This window comes from Macaca thibetana, chromosome 1, assembly GCF_024542745.1.
Source record: "Macaca thibetana thibetana isolate TM-01 chromosome 1, ASM2454274v1, whole genome shotgun sequence".
Lineage (NCBI taxonomy): Eukaryota > Metazoa > Chordata > Mammalia > Primates > Cercopithecidae > Macaca > Macaca thibetana.
This window is the reverse complement of record NC_065578.1, coordinates 184,405,191-184,427,388: the sequence shown is the minus strand read 5'-3', so window position 1 is coordinate 184,427,388 and position 22,198 is coordinate 184,405,191. Positions and strand designations below refer to the sequence as shown.

General features: G+C 33.6%; 1 protein-coding gene across 6 annotated transcripts in view; it reads left to right on the top strand.

The window, feature by feature from the left end:
- The window catches only part of RALGPS2 (Ral GEF with PH domain and SH3 binding motif 2), a 242,347-nt gene that overhangs the window by 203,075 nt on the left and 17,074 nt on the right, over positions 1-22,198 (top strand). For 5 of the 6 annotated variants that reach the window (XM_050783529.1, XM_050783520.1, XM_050783536.1 and 2 more), the window contains 8 exons: positions 2,253-2,320; positions 3,867-4,002; positions 4,762-4,913; positions 8,129-8,183; positions 10,642-10,719; positions 12,309-12,414; positions 15,130-15,222; positions 19,513-19,618. In XM_050783529.1, coding sequence (XP_050639486.1) covers positions 2,253-2,320; positions 3,867-4,002; positions 4,762-4,913; positions 8,129-8,183; positions 10,642-10,719; positions 12,309-12,414; positions 15,130-15,222; positions 19,513-19,618 — 794 coding nt within the window. The remainder of the gene's footprint in view (positions 1-2,252; positions 2,321-3,866; positions 4,003-4,761; positions 4,914-8,128; positions 8,184-10,641; positions 10,720-12,308; positions 12,415-15,129; positions 15,223-19,512; positions 19,619-22,198) is intronic. The other variant, XM_050783550.1, reaches the window with a different exon arrangement.

The following is a 22,198-nucleotide window of genomic DNA, read 5'->3' as shown; positions in this document are numbered from 1 at the left end:
CCGGGTTCAAGTGATTCTTCTGCCTCAGCCTCCCGAGTAGCTGGGATTACAGGTGCCCACCATCATGCCTGGCTAATTTGTGTATTTTTAGTAGAGATGGGGTTTCACTATGTTGGCCAGGCTGATCTTGAACTCCTGACCTCAGATGATCCACCCGCTTCAGCCTCCCAAAGTGCTAGGATTACAGGCGTGAGCCACCACATCCGGCTGACAGATGATTTTTCTAAAAATGCAGTGTGTTTGTTGCATAAGCCTAATAATTTAGTGTGTATGAAGAATAGAGCATTTTAAGATGTCATTAAAATTATTAGAAAAAATTAAAAGAAAACATTTTGTTAGAAAAAAATGCCTTTTATGATGAAAAATTTGTAAATAGAAATGGCATGTCACTTACAAAAGGTCTATTTTGGGCAACTTGATCTACATAGGCAGCCAGTATAGATATTACAAATTACATGTCTTTTGATCAGGATGAAAATTTTTCTGGTTTTTATTTTAATACTGAACATATCTTTTCTTAATGAATCAGCATCTCTCTTATTATGTGGTGCTTTGACGATGTTGTAAGCAGCCGGCACTCAGACTAGCCTTCAGTGCTTTTTTTTTTTTTTTTTTTTTTTTTTTTTTTTTTTTTTTTTGAGACGGAGTCTGGCTCTGTCGCCCGGGCTAGAGTGCAGTGGCCGGATCTCAGCTCACTGCAAGCTCCGCCCCCCAGGTTTACGCCATTCTCCTGCCTCAGCCTCCCGAGTAGCTGGGACTACAGGCGCCCGCCGCCTCGCCCGGCTAGTTTTTTGTATTTTTTAGTAGAGACGGGGTTTCACCGTGTTCGCCAGGATGGTCTCGATCTCCTAACCTCGTGATCCGCCCGTCTCGGCCTCCCAAAGTGCTGGGATTACAGGCTTGAGCCACCGCGCCCGGCCTAGCCTTCAGTGCTTTTTAAAGATGCTTCTACTTTTTATATTGCTGTCAGTTTCTAGCTGCTACCAATAGCAGTGTGATTTGCCCAATAAGCTCCCTTTCTTTCCCTTTCTATGTTGGTGTCGTTGGGAAATGGTAGTTATTTCATTTACTACTTTTCTTTCATCCACTAGACTGTAAGCTTCAGAAGGATGGGCATACCGCGTCTGCCGTAATCTCTGTTATATTCCAGTTCTGAGCACAGTGCCCAATACAGGTGTTCAGTAAATACTTGTCCAATGAATGAATGCAGTATAGTTTGTAGCCTAAATAATTAAACATTTTCATAAAAAGAGAAAAGAGTCTGGTTAATCATTTATCTATTCAACATATGCATTTTATATTATCAAATAACTGGAATATAATTAATAAGAACTTACAGTAGATTTGTTTATCATTATAAATGCCATTTGTATTGTGCAATTTTAAAATTTTAGTAGAATACTAAACAGTTTTTATTAAATTTCAGACAGACTCAGCAATATTAGGCTTCATGTATCATATCAAAGCATTTTCTACAACTACTTTAGTGTCCTATTTTCTGAAATAGCTTCCACTGATAGAAATCATGATCTCTTTCACTGTGAAACTCAGAACTGGACATATTATCCTAAATGTAACTTAAGTACCAAATAATAAACTCTGACTTAGGACAGGGACTTATTAGAAATTTTGCAAACAACCTTTTTATTTGTGTAGATCTTTCTTTTGAAGAGTTTTGTCAGCTGGTTTGTTAGATGGTTAGTTTTAAATAAGGTGTTTTTAGAAATAATTTGCATAATATATTTAATAATACATATGAAAGTTTCTGAATCAAGTGTCAGGTATCAGTGTAAGCTCTAAGTTGAATCATCATTTAGTCATTCATCAAGTATCTTTCATGGTTTGGCAACTTTGGGGTAATTGGGGGAGATTTTTGTGTTTTTAAATACAACTTTTTAATATATTTTCCCTTCCTAATATTTCCTAGAATAACCATAAGATCAGCTTTGTATGAAAGAGATAAGAGACTTAACATCTTAATTAAAAATTGCCCTTGGCCAGGCTTGGTGGCTCATGCCTGTAATCCCAGCACTTGGGGAGGCCAAGGTGGAAGGATCACTTGAGCCCAAGAGTTTGAGGCTTAAGTGAGATTCCCTGTCTCTTAAAAAGAAGAAGATTGCTCTTGAAGAAAAATATATAGGTCAGATTATTTCATAAAAATGTTTTTAGTTTTTTTGTGAGAAAATACACAACTTTAATCTTATTTTGTCAAATGTTAATCATTGTATGTATTTTGTCTTTTTAAAATTCAGGCTTTCATTAAAGATAGAACCAGGGACGAGCACCCCACGTTCTGCTGCTTCCAGAGAAGATTTAGTAGGTCAGTACATAGTTTTCTCTTGTTACCAAATCTAAATCAGATAACCTAATAAGGAAGAATATACTCCAAAGTAAATAAAAATTTCGTACTTCTTATACTGCATGTAAAATTTATTTTGATATTAAAGTCCTTTCTGGGTTTTTTTTTTTTTCTTTTTAAATTTAAAAGTTGCTGGCCGGGCTCCATGGCTCACACCTGTAATAATCCCAGCTCTTTGGGAGGCCAAGGCGGGCGGATCATGAGGTCAGGAGATCGAGACCATCCTGGCTAACACGGTGAAACCCTGCCTCTACTAAAAAAACACACACAAAAAAATACAAAAAAAGTTAGCCGGGCGTGGTGGCAGACGCCTATAGTAGCAGCTGCTTAGGAGACTGAGGCAGGAGAATGGTGTGAACCCAGGAGGCAGAGCTTGCAATGAGCCGAGATCATGCCACTGCTCTCCAGCCTGGGCGACAGAGCGAGACTCCATCTCAAAAAAAAAGAAAAAGGTTGCTATAGTTTGTCAGTAGCGTACAAACAAATATGCTACCTAATCAAGGAAAATAGATAGATACAAGAGATGGAAAATAATAGATAAGTAGTTATGAATATTCATTTTTAATGAAGAATGCACTGTCCTGGGCAATGAAGGTTGATTACACTAGAAATTTCTGTGGTCTAATGGGAAAGTCTGCTAATTTGAATAATTATAGAAGTCAATTTTAGTGGCATAATTTTTTCAAATGTTCACTTTAATATAAAAATCATAGTTCCTTACTTTACCTGTTACATTATAACGGGGATATTATGCATATACCACAAGTAATTTTTTAAAAAACATAAAATTGTCATTATTTAAGAAATCCCTGATAGGTACCTTTTTAAAATTCCCAATATAGGCCTTCGCGCTAAGTTTCATGTATATTCCAAAAATATTTGACAGCTAATCTAATAAGATGTGAAGAAGTGAAGAAACAAACCATGACAATATCTATGGGGAAGAATATTCCAAGCAGAAAAAACACTGCAGTTTAAATTTCTTAAATTTGCTTTTCTTTTTATTCTTAAAGTGCTGTTTTGTTCTTTCATAATATTCTATTATTTATTCCCATAAGCCTGAACAGTGTCGGTATAGATTTAATTTCTAATTTGAGTGTTTGACCTACCCGACACATTCTTTATCTAAGAGGAAGTTGAAACTAGGAGTAAAGAAGTAATGTATAAAATTAAAAGAGCAGTGAACCTAGGACTCAGAAGACCTGGGTGTTTAGTCCAGATTTTGTCTGTGATGTGAAAGCTAGTCTATTCTAATTCTGCTTCTTCCTATGTAAATGGAGAAAATATTTACACTGCCTCTACTTAGTATAACTAAGATAAAAGTTAATGGATTTTGTATGGTTTGGGATTTTGTGTTTTAGGACTTAGAATATATTTCTCATCTTCAAGTCAATGAAATAGAACTAACATCAGTACTATCTCAAAATTTGAACCACATTTAGTATTTTATATCGGGGATTGAAAAATAAAGTAATCATTTGAAAATCTGTTTAAATTTAACCCTTAGGTCCTGAAGTAGGAGCATCTCCACAGAGTGGACGAAAAAGTGTGGCAGCTGAAGGAGCCTTGCTCCCACAGACACCACCATCCCCTCGGAATCTGATTCCACATGGACATAGGAAGTGCCATAGCTTGGGTTATAAGTCAGCATTTTTAATTTTATCTTTCAAATTTTTAAATTGTTTATAATTGAATTTATTGTCTATTTATTAGTTCAGTAGAAAATGGTACCCTTGAATAGTTTTCTTTTTTCTTAATAGCCGTTTTCTAATTCAGTAAAATGTCTTATTTGCCTAAAAGCGTTTATTTCTTACTTTACCTGAATTTGGAAATGGGATTTTGTCAACAATGCATTTATATTTGGGGAGTATACATGAACATTACAGAGGGCCATCATAAATAAAATCAGGATAGCAATATATCTTTTTAAAAAAATTATAACCTTTATATCAAGACAGTCACTGTCTTAACCAAAATGTCAAAAGTGACAGCTGTAAAAATTATTTTCTTTATTCCTAAATATAAAGAAAACTGACCTTTTGTTTAGCTTCATTAGTTTTGCAGTATATTGTTTTTTCAAAATGGGGACACATGTTCACTTTTGCCATGATTTCTCTGGAAATTTAATAACCGTTCTCCAAAAGTGAATGTGGAAACAATTTTTTTAATAGACATGAGGCTCAAAATGAAATTATTTTAAAATATGCTCTAATTATATAGATAGATATGGCCAGGTTTCCTAAAACATTTTCCCTGAACTGTTCATTTGAGGCTTTTATGGTAAGATCTGAGTATGACAGTTAGCAGGTAAATCTTTTATGTCCTAAATCTTTATATAAAGAGCAGTTTTTAAATTAGTAACAATAATAAAAGATATGACTTTTTTTTCTCTTTGTTTCCAGTTTCATTCATAAAATGAACACCGCAGAATTTAAGAGTGCAACATTTCCAAATGCAGGGCCAAGACATCTGTTAGATGATAGCGTCATGGAGCCCCATGCGCCATCTCGAGGCCAAGCTGAAAGTTCTACTCTTTCTAGTGGAATATCAATAGGTGAGAAATACTTCTCTGAGAGGGTTGTAATTTAACATTAAATAAAAATGTTAACAAAACTTGACTGGAAAAAAACCCCACCACACATAGAGAAAATTTGGTTAGAAAACAAAGTAGCAGTTAAATACAGGATGAAGTTAATAATTTGTAATGGTTTTAAAAGTGCTTGCTGTTTTTAACTCCAGAAGGGGAAGCATTTGAAGAAGGTGGAAAAAGAACATATGGACTGGTTGAATTAGTTAACTGCATGTGATTTGAATATGGGGAGGAGGAAGAGTGTGGAGTTAAGGATGACTTCAGGCTATTTGGGTTAAACAAGCATAATAGTTAGATGATGATGCTATTACCAAGGTAGAGAAGACAGAGTAATCTGTGGGCAGTGAAGTGTTTGTGAAGGGGGACTGAATTTGGGGAATCAGTTCTGTTTTGGACATGTTTAGTCCCTATGGAGATGTCAGGTAGGTTGCTGAATATATGAATCTAGAGCTCAGAGGGTTAAGGTCAGGTCTGAAGATATATGAGAGGTAGCATATTTATAAGCCATGATTGGTTGAGGGTACCTAAAGAGAGAGTGTACATAAATAAGAAAACATTCTCACATTTAGAAGTCTGATTATTTTTTAAATGAAGGATGGGTCATCAAAGGAAACTAAAAAAGAGAGATCAATGAAGTAGGGGGAAAAAAACAAAAGCCCAGTAGATGAAGTATCTCAAGGAGGAGGAAAGTACTGAATGTGTGAATATCAAATGCAAAAAAAGAGAGCTAAGATGAGAACAGGGCATTGACGGAGGTGATTTGGCAAAATAAAAGTCATTGGTGACCTTGGTAAGAGTTGCTTCATGGAAGTGTCAGGGCAAGGCCTGGATTGGAGTAGATTTGAAAATGAGAGGTGAGGAAACAGAAATAGCTAATGTGAAGAAGAGCAGAAAATTGGGACCATATTAGAAAGGGATGTGAGATTAAGAGAGGGATTTGTTTTTACTTCCTAAACTTTTAATTTTTGAGTCTTCTAGATGAACATTATTTCTTTTTACAATTAGAAATTATTCATACAGGCCGGGGCAGGGTGGCTCACGCCTGTAATCCCAGCACTTTGGGAGTCCCAGATGGGCAGATCTCTTGAGGTCAGGAGTTTAAAATGAGCCTGGCCAACATGGCAAAACCCCATCTCTACTAAAAATACAAAAATCATTGGGGTGTAATAGTGCATGCCTGTAATCCCAGCTACTTAGGATGCTGAGGCACAGGAATCATTATTTCAGAGCTCTCCATTACCATTCAGCAGTTGTTTATTCTGATAGTCCCCTTTTTATATAAAAATGCAAGTGAATAAATGATAAAATTTTTTTAAAAGACAAGTTTGTCACCTGAAATACCTCTTATTAATGTTCTGAGTGCCTATATGCAAATATTAATTTCAGTCTGAAGAATAATTTTGCAAAGGAAAGAACTTTTTTCAGTCAAAAATTTTCTACACATAAGAATTTGGCATGCCACTTAAAGCACAAAGTAATTTTTAAAATTACAACTCTCAAGTATGTAATATTTTATTCTTGCTCATCATAAGTGTTATAGTGAGAATTATTCTATAGTTTATAGCTTTTACTTTTCATAGATGTCCTTTTGGTTACCACAAGATTGTTGTTTAGTTATTTTATTGAGTTATAGTTAGCATTTCAGTGTGGAGACTTTTCTCTTTTAGAGCAGATTTTTGCATTTGTGTTTATTTTTTAATTATTCTAAGGCTAAGTAGGTAAACGGTAAAAGATCGTTGCATCCTAGTTTGTAAATTAAGAACATTACACATAGGCATTTACTTTCGAGGATTTTTGTTTTAAAGCTTTAACAATATGATAAAAAGAGTAAGTCTGTTACCATAAGATGATAGGTATTAACATACACAAGAGTTTTTTTTTTTCTTAGCTTTAACTTTTACATGCAATATTAATCTTCAGTGAAGGCTTTGAAAATACTGTGGGAAAATTAACCAGTGCTTAGAACAATGGCTTCAAACATTTTCTAATGTGATATCTATCCTAGATAATCTTGAGTAGTCTCACGTAGCTAACTAAGGGAAGCAGATTAACTCTGAGCTTCATGCTTACATTTTCTACAAATAAGTTATACTAATTATGCTTAAATTTTCAGTCTTTACCACATAGTGCCACAAATCAAAAGATATTGTAGATAATGTACAAAACCCCACCACCAGCACAGGTTACCTCTGGTTCTTCTTCTGAACCATACAATACAGAAGATTATTTCAGTGATTGTTATCTCAGTTTATCCAAGGATGGTACATAACTAGTGCCATTGCAAACCCGTAGAAGGGTATTAATCCATCGTCTCTAAGAGAGATGAGTCTAATGGATACCTTACAGCATCCATTACAGGTATCTGATGCTTACCTTACAGCATTAGAATTTGAGTCTTTCAGAATCCTGCTTGTAAAATAGTCTCTCTTCTTAGAACCCTGTCTGATAGACAATTTAACTTGACCTATTAGTCATCCTAATTTTATTGAGAGCCAGAATTATCTTTAAAGTAACATTTAAGTCAACTAAGCTGTTTTGGACTCTGAATTCATTCCCCATAGTTTTTTTGTTGTTTTTTTTTTCCCCCTCTAGCTAATTTTAAACATTCTGTTTGAAGACCATTTTATTTTAACTGATCTTTTGGCCAAAGAGAAAATTGTTACATTTTTATAGCGCCAGTTTTTGGTTTTTTAAATTTAGAGATTCCATCCTCTTTAACTTTGTCTCTAGAGACAAAGAATTGGATTTCATTAGGCTTTTTATACTTAGGGTAGTAATGGACTTTGATACAAGAGAAAGAAGTGTGCCATGAATCTCCAAGGATTTTATAATTATATTGGTCCTAAATTATGACAAATCTAATAAGAAACTTTGTGTTATTTTATTTTCACTAATGGTAGGAAAAATTGTTTATTGACATAATGAATTTCAGCTACAAGTAGGCAAGCAAAAATGTTTTATGCTATTTTGTTATTTTAGGTTGTCGTGTCAACTGTATTCCAATATATTGCAAAATACAGCAGTAATATTAGAATAAAGAATTAATATGTGGATATGTTCACCCACAATGTGATTGTCATTTTATGAGCATAGGTTCGTTAATTTATTTTTAAATTGTGAAATGCAAACTAAGAGAGATAATTCTGATGTTTAAAAAATAGAATAACTTTTCATTTTAGGTAGCAGTGATGGTTCTGAACTAAGTGAAGAGACCTCATGGCCTGCTTTTGAAAGGTAAGATAAATTGTCCATTTGAACTACTTTGAGTTTATTTTGTCTGGGTTAAATAATGTGATAATACAAAATTAAGAGATAATATTTACTACATATCTGTAAGCGATTAAGTTTTCTACTGGTAAAAGAAATTAGAAGTTGATATTTAAGTTTCGATATGTAAGTAATGAGAATGAATGATAGTCTTATCTCTAAATGTTTATTTGGTGGGATGACACATGTATTTGAATTTTAATACATTTAAAATTATAGCTTAAAAATAATAACCAGTCATCGACAAGTAACCTGCTTAGGTATTCAAAAGATTATTTCCTTAAGTTCTGGTTCATTTAAGTAATTTTAAGGCATTTAGTGGAAGAGTCAACTTTATTCTCTGCTACTTTGTCAAAGACAAAATGATTTAATAAATTTTAAATTATACAAGTAAAGCAAGTTGAGGTTTGAATTTAAACTGTCATAAACTCAAAATTTTCAGAGTACACTTTCATACTGAAATACTGTAAGTTGTGCTCCCTTCTCCTTCCTTTGTTGCTTTAAGCTGTTAAAGCTATCGTCTGCTATATCATGCTATATTGAGGTCTAAGTACATATAAGATCTGAAGAATGTGACTGAACAAGGCAAATAATTATTTATTAAATGTCCATTAGGATTCTTATGTTTTCACTGACCATTTCAGTTCTGCCATTTCAGACTCATAAGATATTTGGCTCTTGACTAAAATAATTGCTCCCCTTTTGTATATGAACTAAGTTTCTAAAAATACCTGTATTCATTACTCAAAAAGAGGGTCATTTAGATTGAATGTTAAATGTCATATTAATACTGAAGTTGAAAATGTTTATTTGCCTAACTCCTTATCAGTCACAATTTTAGAAAACAAGTTTAAATCAAATTTTATTTGAAATCATAAATTTCATGCTGTTTAATTGGAAAAATAGATCCTTTTTATGTGACTTCATAAAGATTTCTCACTATTATGTGGTTAAGATTTTGTTTATAAGTTCTACATTGCAAAGTACTTTGAATCCTTTCTACTCTAATTATCAGCGTTCCCAACTTTTGTTCTCTTTGTTTTGTGAGATAATAATAAGTAAAAACAAATTATTTTTATTTATTTTTGTATTATTTTCCTTCCAACCTTTACTTTTGATCTATTCATTTGGGTTTGCCTGAAATGTGAAAAACACAAGAATTGCCTTTGATATGTTGTCTGAATTTGTTCAAATTGTCTTTCCCTCTAGAAAGAATGTAATACCATCAGAAGTTGATTATAGAGTATATTGTAATCTTTATATTTAAAAAATATTGATTAACCAAATTGTTTTTTAGATTGCTTGACTTATGAGTAACCAGAATGGTGGTGTGTTAAATAATCTGTTCTCATCCCAACAGGTTACTTATGAAGACAGTATTTAATGATGTTACCTTCACATCTCAAAACAATTTTTTTCCTTTATAACAGATGTTTTGCTTTGCAGACATTTGTGGCTAAAAAATCTACTTTTCTTATTCCAAGTTTAAATTAGTGGGCTCTTGGAACGTTTTGAGAACAGTGAAATGAATGCTGCCCAGCAAGATTCAGACATGAAATAATAGAAAGTGAATAAAGAACTAAGATTTAAAGTACTACTCATGGATAGTGAAGTTGAAAAATGTACTCTGAATGTTAACATACCATTTTCTGTTCTTATTTTCTAGATAGACATCAAATACAAGTTGCTAAAATAATGCTTTTTCTTCAAAATATCATTTATCAACAGTGCTACTTTCGGGTTTTCCTAGGCAAAGAAGTATCAGTATTTTTATGTGTCTGTTTTTATTTTTTTTGTTTTTAACTATTATGTACCATTTTGGATAATTATTAACTCATCATTTTTATCATTTATTGGCTTTGTCAGTTAATGTAGAAATAATGCCTATATTACTCAGTTCATTTCTTTTATTAGTTTTATTTACTATAAAGGATAAAGAGGAAAATAAAGTTTTCCTCATGAGTTTTAAGTTTACAAGCCACATTGTTTTTAGGTGTCTTCATAGGGACATATAATAAAAATGAATTACTTATATAAATCCGGGCATCATATTTAAACTGGAATCCAAGAAGTGGTATAGAAATGTAAGCAAATTTGAAGTATTTTTCAGGTTTTTTTTTATTATTTGGCTATAAATAGCTCTTTAATTCTTTTAGCAGATTTGTGAAAGTGAATATATATATAAATATATGATGTGTACTAAATACCTCTAAGTATTTCTAGAGTCAACAGTAGAAGAAAAAAATTTTTTAAATCTATGCTGCATGCTTTAAAAAAGAAAGAGGAACAATCACACATACTATCCTTTTGTAAGATTTAGAAAGCTATATTACAAGAAGAAACTATTATACTGTTCTAGGTATTGATAATGGCTGTGTGAATAAAAGTATATGTAATACATACAATTTATAATGGAATCCAACAGGAACAGATTATACCATTCTCTCGGCCCGGTGACAAGAGTGGCACGAAATGGCTATCGAAGTCACATGAAGGCCAGCAGGTACAATTCCCCTGCATTCAGGGGTCACAGAACTCCCTTATGGTGTTGGTGATTGGCTTACATGGGTGTGGTCTGACATTATTTCTCTTCTTTCTCAACTAATTGATTTAAAAACTAAACAAATTACCCAGAAAAACTTTCTTTCCGAGATCTAATGTGAAGATAAATTTCAACTATTCTTTCTGATCCACAGAGCTAATTGCCAAAACTTGCATCTTAATGTTACATATTTTAAAATGCTTCCAAGTTGGTAGCCTTTAAACTGCACAGGTCTTTCTAATGCTGATAGTTTTTGAATGAACAATATAAAAATCTGCTTATTTATTCATAAGTTGTAATCAAAGCATTTACTTTGCTAATAAATTTACATTTGATTTGTCTTTTTAAAAAGTTTTTCAGATAAACTACAGGTCCTGAATGTAGACAAGTCTGTTTCATAAAATAATCATTTGTATATTTAAATTCATATTTGTTCAGTTGTTCATCTAGTTAAACCAGGTCTCTTTTGGACTGTTATTAGCTGTGGAGGCAGATAAGGGTGGTGTATTGATTAGGAACGTGGGGTTTAGTGGTGATGGGTAATCAATTCATAATACAACAAAATACTAAACTTCAGAAGCAAACTTTATGTCAGTTTGATGGTGTCTTATCTCCCTGCATATACCTCCCTGAATATAAATAGCTCTAGCATGAAATTTCTACTGGTTTATAGGTTCTTAAGTCACTTTGAAGACACCTAAATAATCCCAAAGGAATAAACTGGCAAACTTTAGTTTTCATTGCTCTTATAGGAATTCTGCAGCTTATGTCAAGTCACCAGTGACATTTTTATCAGCATGTATGTTTAATTGGCTCATGTAGAAATCATTAATTATTGTATTAAACATTGGACCTTAAATCAATTAGGGAAAGATATTAAAGTGTTGGTTATTTTGTGATTTTTTTTTTAAAGATACATGAAAAGGAAATCTTGGGGTTTGAGTTTTTTCCTTTCGTGGAGAGCAAATTACCATTGACACCATTTAAATGTTATTAAAATGTATTGCAGAAAGCTAGTTTTTAAAATATATTATTATTGACTTTATTACTTTCTGCTATTTTATAATTAAAGCATGAGTTTTCTTTTTTTCTTTTTGAGCTTCTCTTTTTATTTTCAGTTTTATTATACTTAAATGCTTTTAACAAATAGAATCCTCATTTTTCCTACCAGGACTTAAAGTTTCTATGGGGAAAATAAGGTTACAAGAGTGTTGCAGTGTGGCATGTTAAGAAGAAAATAAATCTTAAATTTTTAATTTAATATTTACTAAGTGAATTACTGCATTCTTTCTAAATTATACTTGTTCAAATATGTAATAAAGTGTGTTTTTTAACCATCTGCTGACTTTAATAACTTTCTAATCAACTTTTTGTGACAGCTTATAAATTTCAAGATTAATAAACCTTTAAAATTGTCAGTGTCGCCTCAGCTCTGAATAAAGTAACAAAGTTTTAAAATTAAAATTAAGAATAATTACATTTTTTTAAGTACCTAATTAATGACTATTATAGACAAAAGCTCTTATGTGTTCTTTTCTTCATCATTATAGTTCTGCAGAATCAGAAGATTTGGCAGTACATTTATATCCAGGAGCTGTTACTATTCAAGGTGTTCTCAGGAGAAAAACTTTGTTAAAAGAAGGCAAAAAGCCTACAGTAAGATTTCATCATATGATATTTTAATACACCTCTAAAAATATACAAATGTATATAAGACTCTGTAAAGTGCTAGAACAATTAAAATAAAGCCTGATTATAGTAGACTTGAAATAATATTAAATAAGGTCCTCCCCGCTTATCCTTGGGTCATCCATTTCAAGACCCTCAGGGGATTACTGAAACCTCAGATAGTACCAAACCACATTACCATCATTTGGAACATGTTTCTGTTCATATCTTCCATCTGCAAATATAATACCTTTTCTGTCTTAACTAAGCACTTAACCCCACACAGTGGCCATAACTTTTGCAGTTTGAGATGCAATAGCAAAACTAGCATGAATTTCTTTTTCCTTCTTTACGTAATTTCACACATAGAAAATTTGTTCTTACCATGGATCTCAGCAACCTTAGCGTCTAATTTTTCTTTCCTTAAGCCAAGAACTTTTCTTTTCACTTAAGGAAGCAGTAGGGAGTGGGCCACAAGGGTAACACATATAGTGTGGAGATGCTGGACAAAGAAAGGGATGATTGTGTCCACAGAAGGACAGATTAGAACTGTATTACTCAGAACAACAAGTGATTTTAAAATCTATGAGTTGTTTACTTTTCATATTTTCCAAAAATTTTTTTACACTATCGTTGCCTGTGGGTAACTGAAACCACAGATAAGAGGGAAACTATTGTACACATTTGCTTTACCATGTTTTCTTAACATAAAGTGTTATTATATGTGCCATATAGATTTCTGTTAAATCATGTGTTAACGGTGCTTAAATCCTGTACTTTTTTTTACCCCCGTTATAGTTCTTATACCAAATTATTTCTTAGAAAACCCTGAAAGTATATCATGAAGAAGTATTTTAGTATTAAGTTTAGGTAAAGTAGAAAATAAAAAGTAACAACCCTAAAAACTGGAATTTGATTATGCTTTATCATTTTATTTAAATGCCTGTAATACAGTTTTGTTTTCTACATAAAATAGAACACAAATATAAAATGCTTTCCAAACCATAAGTATATTGGGGGGAAAAAAAGGAAGACTGGTGGAACTGAGCTCTTAATATGTACCAAAGAAGTTTATTCTTCCTGAACACCAGCATAGTAGTTTGACTACTAAGGAACAATTTTTTTCCCTTTCTCAAATTTGAAATATAAAACCTTTGATATATATTCACACTTAAAGCTTTTGAAGAAATGGGGGCTTCATATAAGTAATCTTACTTTGCTGCTTATATCACAGTAAGCCAAAGGCACATACAAATCAGGAATCTCTTAGACAGGCTAATGAACACAGAATTGCATGTCAGTTGAAGCATTACCATACCTTTTGTGTGCTGAATGCTAGAAATAGAGCAGTGAACAAGGTGAGGCAAAGTGTCTTCCTCCTGGATTACATTCCAGTGAGGAGAAATAGAGAATAAGGCTTTAAAATAAGGTCATAGGATACAGAATGATGGAACAAGGAGGGATGCCACCGTGGCAAAACATTTGAGCTGAGATCTGAATGAGGTAGGTAAGTTAGCTGTGTGACTATCTAGAGTTCAGGAGACAAGAAGGCTTGTATAGTTTACGCATTTCAGTTTCCCCATTGAAATTGGGGAAGGTGGAGGAGATCAGGTAGGAGGCAAAAGCTGGAGTTGTTTGATGATAAATTAAGTGTGATGTATAAGAGAAAGCATGAAAACAAAGATAACTTCTAGGTTTGGGGACTGAGGTGGGTGGATGTTGGGGACATTTATTGAAATAGGGGGCAGGTCAGTCTTGGCCAAGTTCAGTTTGATATGCTTATTAAACATTCAAGTGGAGATGTCATTGTGGCTCTTGAAACAGTGTGGATCATGAGGTTAGCAGAGAGGTGGCAGGGAGAGAGATTTGGGAGTCATTAGCATACAGATAGATAGTATTTGAAATATGGATCTGGATGATAGATTAAGAAGAAAGTATAGCTAGAGAAGAAAACAGGGTTGGAGATGGGGCTCTGTAGCGTTGAAGGTCTCCCACAAAGAAGAGTATAAAGGAAAATTAAGGAACTGTTATCCCAGAAGCCTAGCAGTTACAATACTTCAGAAACGAAAGAGTGGCCAGCTGGGTCAGATGCTGCTAAGAGGCTGGCTATGATGAGGACGGAGGCTTTGCTAAAATTAACAATCATCAGTGACCTTGATGACCCAAAAGCCAAATGAAGTGAGTTGAGTAGAAAATGGGCAAAACAGAAGTAGAGGCAAGATTTAGAGACTCCCTTGCAAGAAGTTACACTGTGAAAAGGAGCAGAGAAATTGGTTGGTGTCTGGGGTGTAAGGAGATAGGTCAAAGGAGGGATTTTAAAGGGATTTTAAGGTTCATTTGTATAAGGATGGTAGAGGGAGAGAGATTGAGAAGCAGTGGAGTTAATTGCAAAAGCAAACTTCTTGGAGATAGTTGGAATCTAGGGCATAAAAAGAGAGTTGAGTTTGTCTTTAGATAGAATCGGGGTTAACTATTTTATTGTAGCTGGAAGAAAGACTGAGTATGTGGATCTGCAAACAGGTAGGTAGTTAGATGGAAGTGACAGGAGTATTTGGTATTAAGATTTCAGAAGTGATACAGCTCAACTCTGAGGTTAGTCCTTTGGTTGAAGTGAAGTGGACTTGATCATTGGCACTTAGAATGTAAAGAATCTAAGAAACCAGGAGCATTTTAATAGTATATTCATGTGTTTGTCCTATCCAGGTAGCATCTTGGACAAAATATTGGGCAGCTTTGTGTGGGACACAGCTTTTTTACTATGCTGCCAAATCTCTAAAGGCTACAGAACGAAAACATGTAAGTATTTGTTCTCTACATTTTTAGCATGGTTTCACAGACTGTTCATGGTTCTAAAGAAAGCAGTCCTAATGGGATACAAAGGTTTTTGGGGTTTGCTCTTGTTTTTTCCTATCTTCTAGTCCAAAAGTTTTTACATTTATTTCTTTTTTGAATACCATTTTTCCATTGCAGATGTCAAAACTGCACATTAAGCTTATCTATCTTGTCACCAAAGCTTTCTCAGATCTGGGTTTCCTGTTCAATATTGTTCAAAACTATTGCCTTGGAATTTCCTTTCCTAACCAGCAAAATGTGGAAATGTGGGGCCAACATCTAAAGTTCTTTCCACCTCAGTCTCTGGTTTAGTGATTCTTCCCAACAATGAAGAGGAATGATCAGTTACAACAGTTACTTCAGTCACTTTCTTGTGCTTCAGATTACTTAAAAGAAGCCTTTTTTTCACCCTGTAGAATTTTCCTATAAATCTCTTTTGCATGCTGTTTGTTTTTACATAGAATCTTTGAAAGGAAGAATGATTTTCTATGTTGCATTAATAAAATTTGAGAGGAATTTTACTTCTAAGTCACATATTTTTGGGGAGAAAAATTAAGTGGTTTATCCTACTGAGGAAAGGTAAGCCAGTGAAGAAAAATCTATGTCCTTTTTCTACTTAAAACTTAACCAAATGATACTGTAATTTGGTTAAGAGTAATTCAGAGTAATTCAGAGAAACTCTTCTTTATTCTCACAGTTTTAGCCCTTTAATCAAACCGGAGGTATAGAAAAGAACATTTTTGGTTTAAATGAATGTGGGAAGTACCATAAGATAGCATTGCCTTTCTTTATCAACCATACCCACCACCTGCCACTCTCCTGACCATCATGACTCATTGTCTTGCTTTTCTTCAGAGTGTTAGCATATATGTTTCCCTAATTAATTCATGGTTTCATTTTTTAACTGTACCTCAGTGGGATCATATGTATTCTTAAGTACTAGTTTTTTGCTCACTATTATTATATAATTGTTTAGATAGCTCTTGCATTGAGATAAAGGACTTGAGTGAATGATCATGGAGATTTCTACTGTGAATATTTTTTGTATTCTGGTCAAATTGACAATAATGCCTATATACCCTACAACATTTACACAGATTAGTTTTGCTGAAACAATTTGTAGAGTTAGTACTGCTGTTCTCAAAGGGAGAAAAAAGTTGGATTCATTCAGTTCAGTTAAATCCTTTATCTTCAGATGTAGAAAGTAACTTTTCACATAGCCACACTGAGGTCTTGCTGGCTAGATTTCACTTAGCTGACTATTATAGAAAAGTCATTATTCAAAATAAAGTGGTTTTTTGGGTTTTTGTTTTTTCTTAGTTTCAATTAGAAAAAGTCCAAATTAAAGAAGTTATAACTGAATTTGTCATCTAATGGATATGTTAAATATTGTTTTATGCTTTGCATTGTTGCTTATGCATAAAAAGTTACTATTATGTTATAGTTTGGGTTTTTAATTATATGAGGTTTCTGATCGGTAATGTATGCATAATGTTTGGAAATTAAAGCATAGTGTGTTGGGAGAAAATCTTATTGAGTACCAAGGAAATTGACTACATTTCTCATCTTTTCTAATTAAATTAAAATATAATTAAAGAATAAATTTGAAGAACAGGATAGAGTGTATAGAGACAGGTCTAGATCTATAGTATTAATTTTGAGATAGAAAAGATATGGCACAGAACTAAATGGAAGAAAAAAATTTTAATTATTTTCAAATAAAGTTAAAATACAAATAGATTGGAGGAAAATATCTGCTATATGTAAGCAACAGACAAAGGATTAAAATCACTATTTAAACATAGCACCACCTATATTGTATTTTTGCCAAAATAATTTAACCTGAATCTTACGAGGAAATAATCAAATCCAAATTGTGGGACATTCTAAGAGACAGCTGGCCTAGATTCTTAAAAAGACCAAAACTTGGCAGGTGGAGTAAGGGCAGGGGGACAGGAGGACTGTTCTAGATTAAAGGAGACTTGACAACTAAATGCAGTGTATGTTTTAGTTGAATCCTGGAGTTATATTGGAGAAAAAATTTGAAAAGCTATACAGGTTATTATTGGAACAATGTAAGAAAATGTAATATGGACTTTATATGGTTGTCCAGTTTCTTAGAAATGATAATTATGTTGTGATTGTATAGGAATATATTCTTGTTATTAAAAGACACATTAAAATATTTAGGGTTCAATGTTATGATAGCTGCAATTTGCATTTGAATGTTCAGAGAGATCAAACAAATACAAAAATGTAGATTAAGGATATATGGCTAATCGTGGCATTCTCAACTTCTATACAGTTTGAATTTTTTCAAAATAAAAAGCTGGAGGAGAAAAAAAATCATAGATTAAAATATACCTGTTCATGTATGTATATAAACCCAGAAGTGGGACATATGGAAGTCCGTATACCCTATTTTAGTATTCTATAAAGTATATATTTTTTTTGCCTATGAAGAACGGAGTTTGTGTGGGTAGGGTGATCAACCTCACTAACTATTTAAAAATGCAAATTAAGGGAGACACTTTCTTGCCATTAGACAAAAATTTAAAGGATTGATGATATAGCATTGGTCATGATATGGGGAAGCAGACTGTCATCCATGGCTGGTAGAAATCTAAATTGGTATTGTTTTTATGGTGGCCAGTCCTAGTCAGTATTTAGCTTGATAATAACCAGAAATTCCTCATCTGAGAATCTGTCCTACAGAAATGTTTGAACAAGTGCACAAAGATTATCTGTAGAAGAACATTTCTATAATATTTATGACAACAGAAATCTGGAAATATCCAAAATACTCATCAATAAGGAAATGGTTACTGATAGGTGAAAAACACAAGTCAGAGAGTAAATATATCCCCCATTAATAGGTAAAAACCAGCAGCAACAATGACACAAGCCTCTGATAAAATAAATGCATAGAATAAGGTCTGGAGGTTGTCACCTCAAGTGATGATTATGTCTAGGGAATGTGATGGGATTCAGCGGGTGGTCAAGGGGCATTTGCACTCTAGTTTCATCCCTGTTTCTGAAGCAGTTTATGTTGCTTGAGTTACTTTTTATTTTTTGAAAAAAGGAATTGAGGTAGAGGTTTTTAGGCTTAGGAAAAGAATATTAGAAGATCATACTATTCATGTTGAAGTACATTATGAGCTGTCAAATCAACAGTCCTGTGGTAGGGCCAATTTCATTCTTCCCAGTACTAAAACTTACTGATTTCTTTAGCTTTCATATTTCAATTTCATGTTGTTGTAAATGTGCCATGTTCATTCTTTTTCCCATTTCCTTTAATCGTGAAGCATATCATACATACAAAAGATAGGTAGTGTACATGTACATTTTAAAGCATAATAAAATGAACACTTGTATACTCTCCACCCGGTATGAGAAACAGAACGTTACTAGAACTATCACAGCCTTCCCGGAGGCATCCACTTCTTTCCTGTCAACCATATCGACAGCCTATCACTGTCCTGAATTTCTTGTTAATTGTCACCTTATTTTTTAGTGTTTTACCATGTACACTTCCTTATACAATGCACTGCTTCATTTTTAAACAGTACCTGAATGGCTTCACATACATGTTCTTAAGCACTAGCTTAAGCCAACCTGTTCTTCTTTTATAACTGCCCTTTCTCAGGATTTAAAAAAAAAGGAAGTTGTAGCTAAAATAATAATAACAAAAGAATAGTTAACTACAAAAGTAATAGACATGCTAAGAATACCCCTCTTTTTTGAAAAATGCAAGTAAGAGTATTGTCATTAAGAATTACCTGGTTGCAGTGAGCTGAGATCACACCACTGCACCACAGCCTGGGCAACAGAGTGAAACTGTCTCAAAAAAAAAAGAACTCTCTGATTTGTTACATCATCAGATTTAAGATAACATAGCTACTAAAATGCAAATGTCCTTCCTATAAGGAGTAGTATAGTAATTCAGAAAAAAACAACAGATTAATATATCATATTCACAAACATATTATGCTCTCTGGGAATGGAGAATAGAGCAGTTAGGTTTTGATGAAGAGTTGAAGCTGGGAAGGTCTGGAAAGTAGGAGATTATCTGAAGAAGGCATGCCTAGGATGAAATTTAGCAGTGAAAGGACCCAGGCTGACCAAGACCCAGCATGAAGTCACAAATCTCATCTTTCATTAGGAGAAACTGAAAATACACTCCCTAACACCGAAGTTTTGCTTAGAATAAGCCATAAATTTTCTGTTTCCACTAATTATCTTTTTTTCTCTCAGTTCAAATCAACATCCAATAAGAACGTATCTGTGGTAGGATGGATGGTGATGATGGCTGATGACCCTGAACATCCTGATCTCTTCCTGCTGACTGACTCTGAGAAAGGTGAATTGTTAGAATAACTGGGGCTTATGATACTGCATGTATATATGTGTTTGTGTATATGTATGTATGTATGTGTGTATGTATATATGTCTATATAGAATGTTTTATGCATACATGGAGAACTTGATGAGCCAAAACCTAGTTTCACTGGAATACTCAAGAGGGAAAGTGTTTGTGTAGTTTTATCTATTGGGAAATACTTTTGTCCCATTATGTATTTTAATAGTATTTTTGGAGCTTATTTTCTTTGCTACATGGGCATATGCTTGAAAATCAGAAAGCCCAGCTAATCCCTAGAGACCTAACTAGGAAAGGAGGGAGGGAATTTGAGAATATATAACCCCACTGTTACTTCAAATTTTTAGAGACTTGCCATATAGTCCATACTCCTTCCTTCATCAATACCTTGAAATGGATTATTATTCTTAAGTTCTGAAAGTGGCAGTTTTCCTTTAAATATTTATTCTATCACTTTTAATTATTCAGAACCAATATTGTGCAGTCTTATCCACACAGATCTAGAGATGCCACACAATTACTGTATTTATTTAGATGTATTTTATTCTAAAGAATATTTAAAAACAAAATTACTTATTTTAATCCATAAGCAACAAAACAGTGACTTTCTGAATATATTTGGCTCAGATTACTTTCCAAGTTAATTATAATATTTTACATACAGTATGTAGAGAGACACTTATGAATAAAATAACTGGCTATTGACCATTGGAGTTTATAAAGTAGATATGAGAAATTGGAGGATGGGCCATGTAGAATCACATCGTACATCCTTACTCTACCTGTGACTGTAGTGGATACCACAAAGCTCATCAGAAAATATCCTCAAGTGGTTGCTTTTCTTACATCATAACTGCTAGCAGTTGACCAGTACCAGAAAGAAGATACTTTCAGTAGCTCACAACTGGAATACTATATTATGTTACCTTTTATTGACTTCACAACTATATTTTGACCTCTGTTCAGATGCTATTTTGTATCAACAGATATCCCACTTTTGTGATGTTTCAGTGTTTTAAGTAAACAAGTAAGCAAATATATTGGAGGCAGGAAAAAATAATAATACCAAAATGTCTTGTTTTTAGATTAAGTAGATTGATTTACAGAATAAATACACCCTACTCAACATTTTTTTCCCATAAGTTGTTGGGGTACAGGTGGTATTTGGTTACATGAATAAGTTTTTTAGTGGTGATTTGTGAGATTTTGGTGCACCCATCACCCGAGCAGCATACACTGCACTCTGTTTGTAGTCTTTTATCATTTGTCCCCCTTCCCACTTTCCCCCCCAAGTCCCAAAAGTCCATTGTATCATTCTTATGCTTTTGCATCCTCATAACTTAGCTCCCACATATCAGTGAGAACATATGATGTTTGGTTTTCCATTCCTCAATTACTTCACTTAGAATTAATAGTCTTCAATCTCATCCAGGTCACTGGAAATGCTATTAATTCATTCCTGCTTATGGCTGCGTAGTATTCTGTGACATACATATACCACAGTTTCTTTATCCACTCGTCAATTGATGGACATTTGGGTTGGTTCCACGATTTTTCAATTGTGAATTGTGCTGCTATAAACATGCGCATGCACGTATCTTTTTCATATAATGACTTCTTTTCCTCTGAGTGGATACTCAGTAGTGAGATTGCTAGATCAAATGGTAGTTCTCCTTTTAGTTCCTTGAGGAATCTCCACACTGTATTCCATAGTGGCTGTACTAGTTTACATTCCCACCAGCAGTGTAGAAGTGTTGCATGTTTACCACATCCGTGCCAACATCTACTGTTTTTTGATTTTTTTGATTATGGCCATTCTTGCAGGAGTAAAGTAGTATTGCATTGTAGTTTTGATTTGCATTTCCCTGATCATTAGTGATGTTGAGCATTTTTTCATTTGTTTGTTGGCCATTTGTATATCTTCTTTTGAGAATTGTCTATTCATGTCCTTAGTCCACTTCTCGGTGGGACTGGTTTTTTTCTTACTGATTTGTTTGAGTTCATTGTAGATTCTGGATATTAGTCCTTTGTCAGATGTATAGATTGTGAAGATTTTCTCCCACTCTGTGGGTTGTCTGTTTACTCTGCTGACTGTTCCTTTTTCTATGCAAAAGCTCTTTAGTTTAAGTAGGTCCCAACTATTTATCTTTGTTTCTATTGCATTTGTTTTTGGGTTCTTGGTCATGAAATCCTTGCCTAAGCCAGTGTCTAGAAGGGTTTCTCCAATGTTGTTGTCTAGAATTTTTATAGTTTCAGGTCTTAGATTTAAGTCCTTAATTCATCTTGAGTTGATTTTTGTATAAGGTGAGAGATAAGGATCCAGTTTCATTCTCCTACATGCGGCTAGCCAGTTATCCCAGCACCATTAGTTAAAAAGGGTGTCCTTTCCCCACTTTATGTTTTTGTTTGCTTTGTTGAAGATTAGTTGGCTGTAAGTATTTGGGTTTACTTCTGAGTTCTCTATGTTATTCCATTGGTCTATGTGCCTAGTTTCATACCAGTACCATGCTGTTTTGGTGACTATGGACTTATAGTATAGTTTGAAATCAGCTAATGTGATGC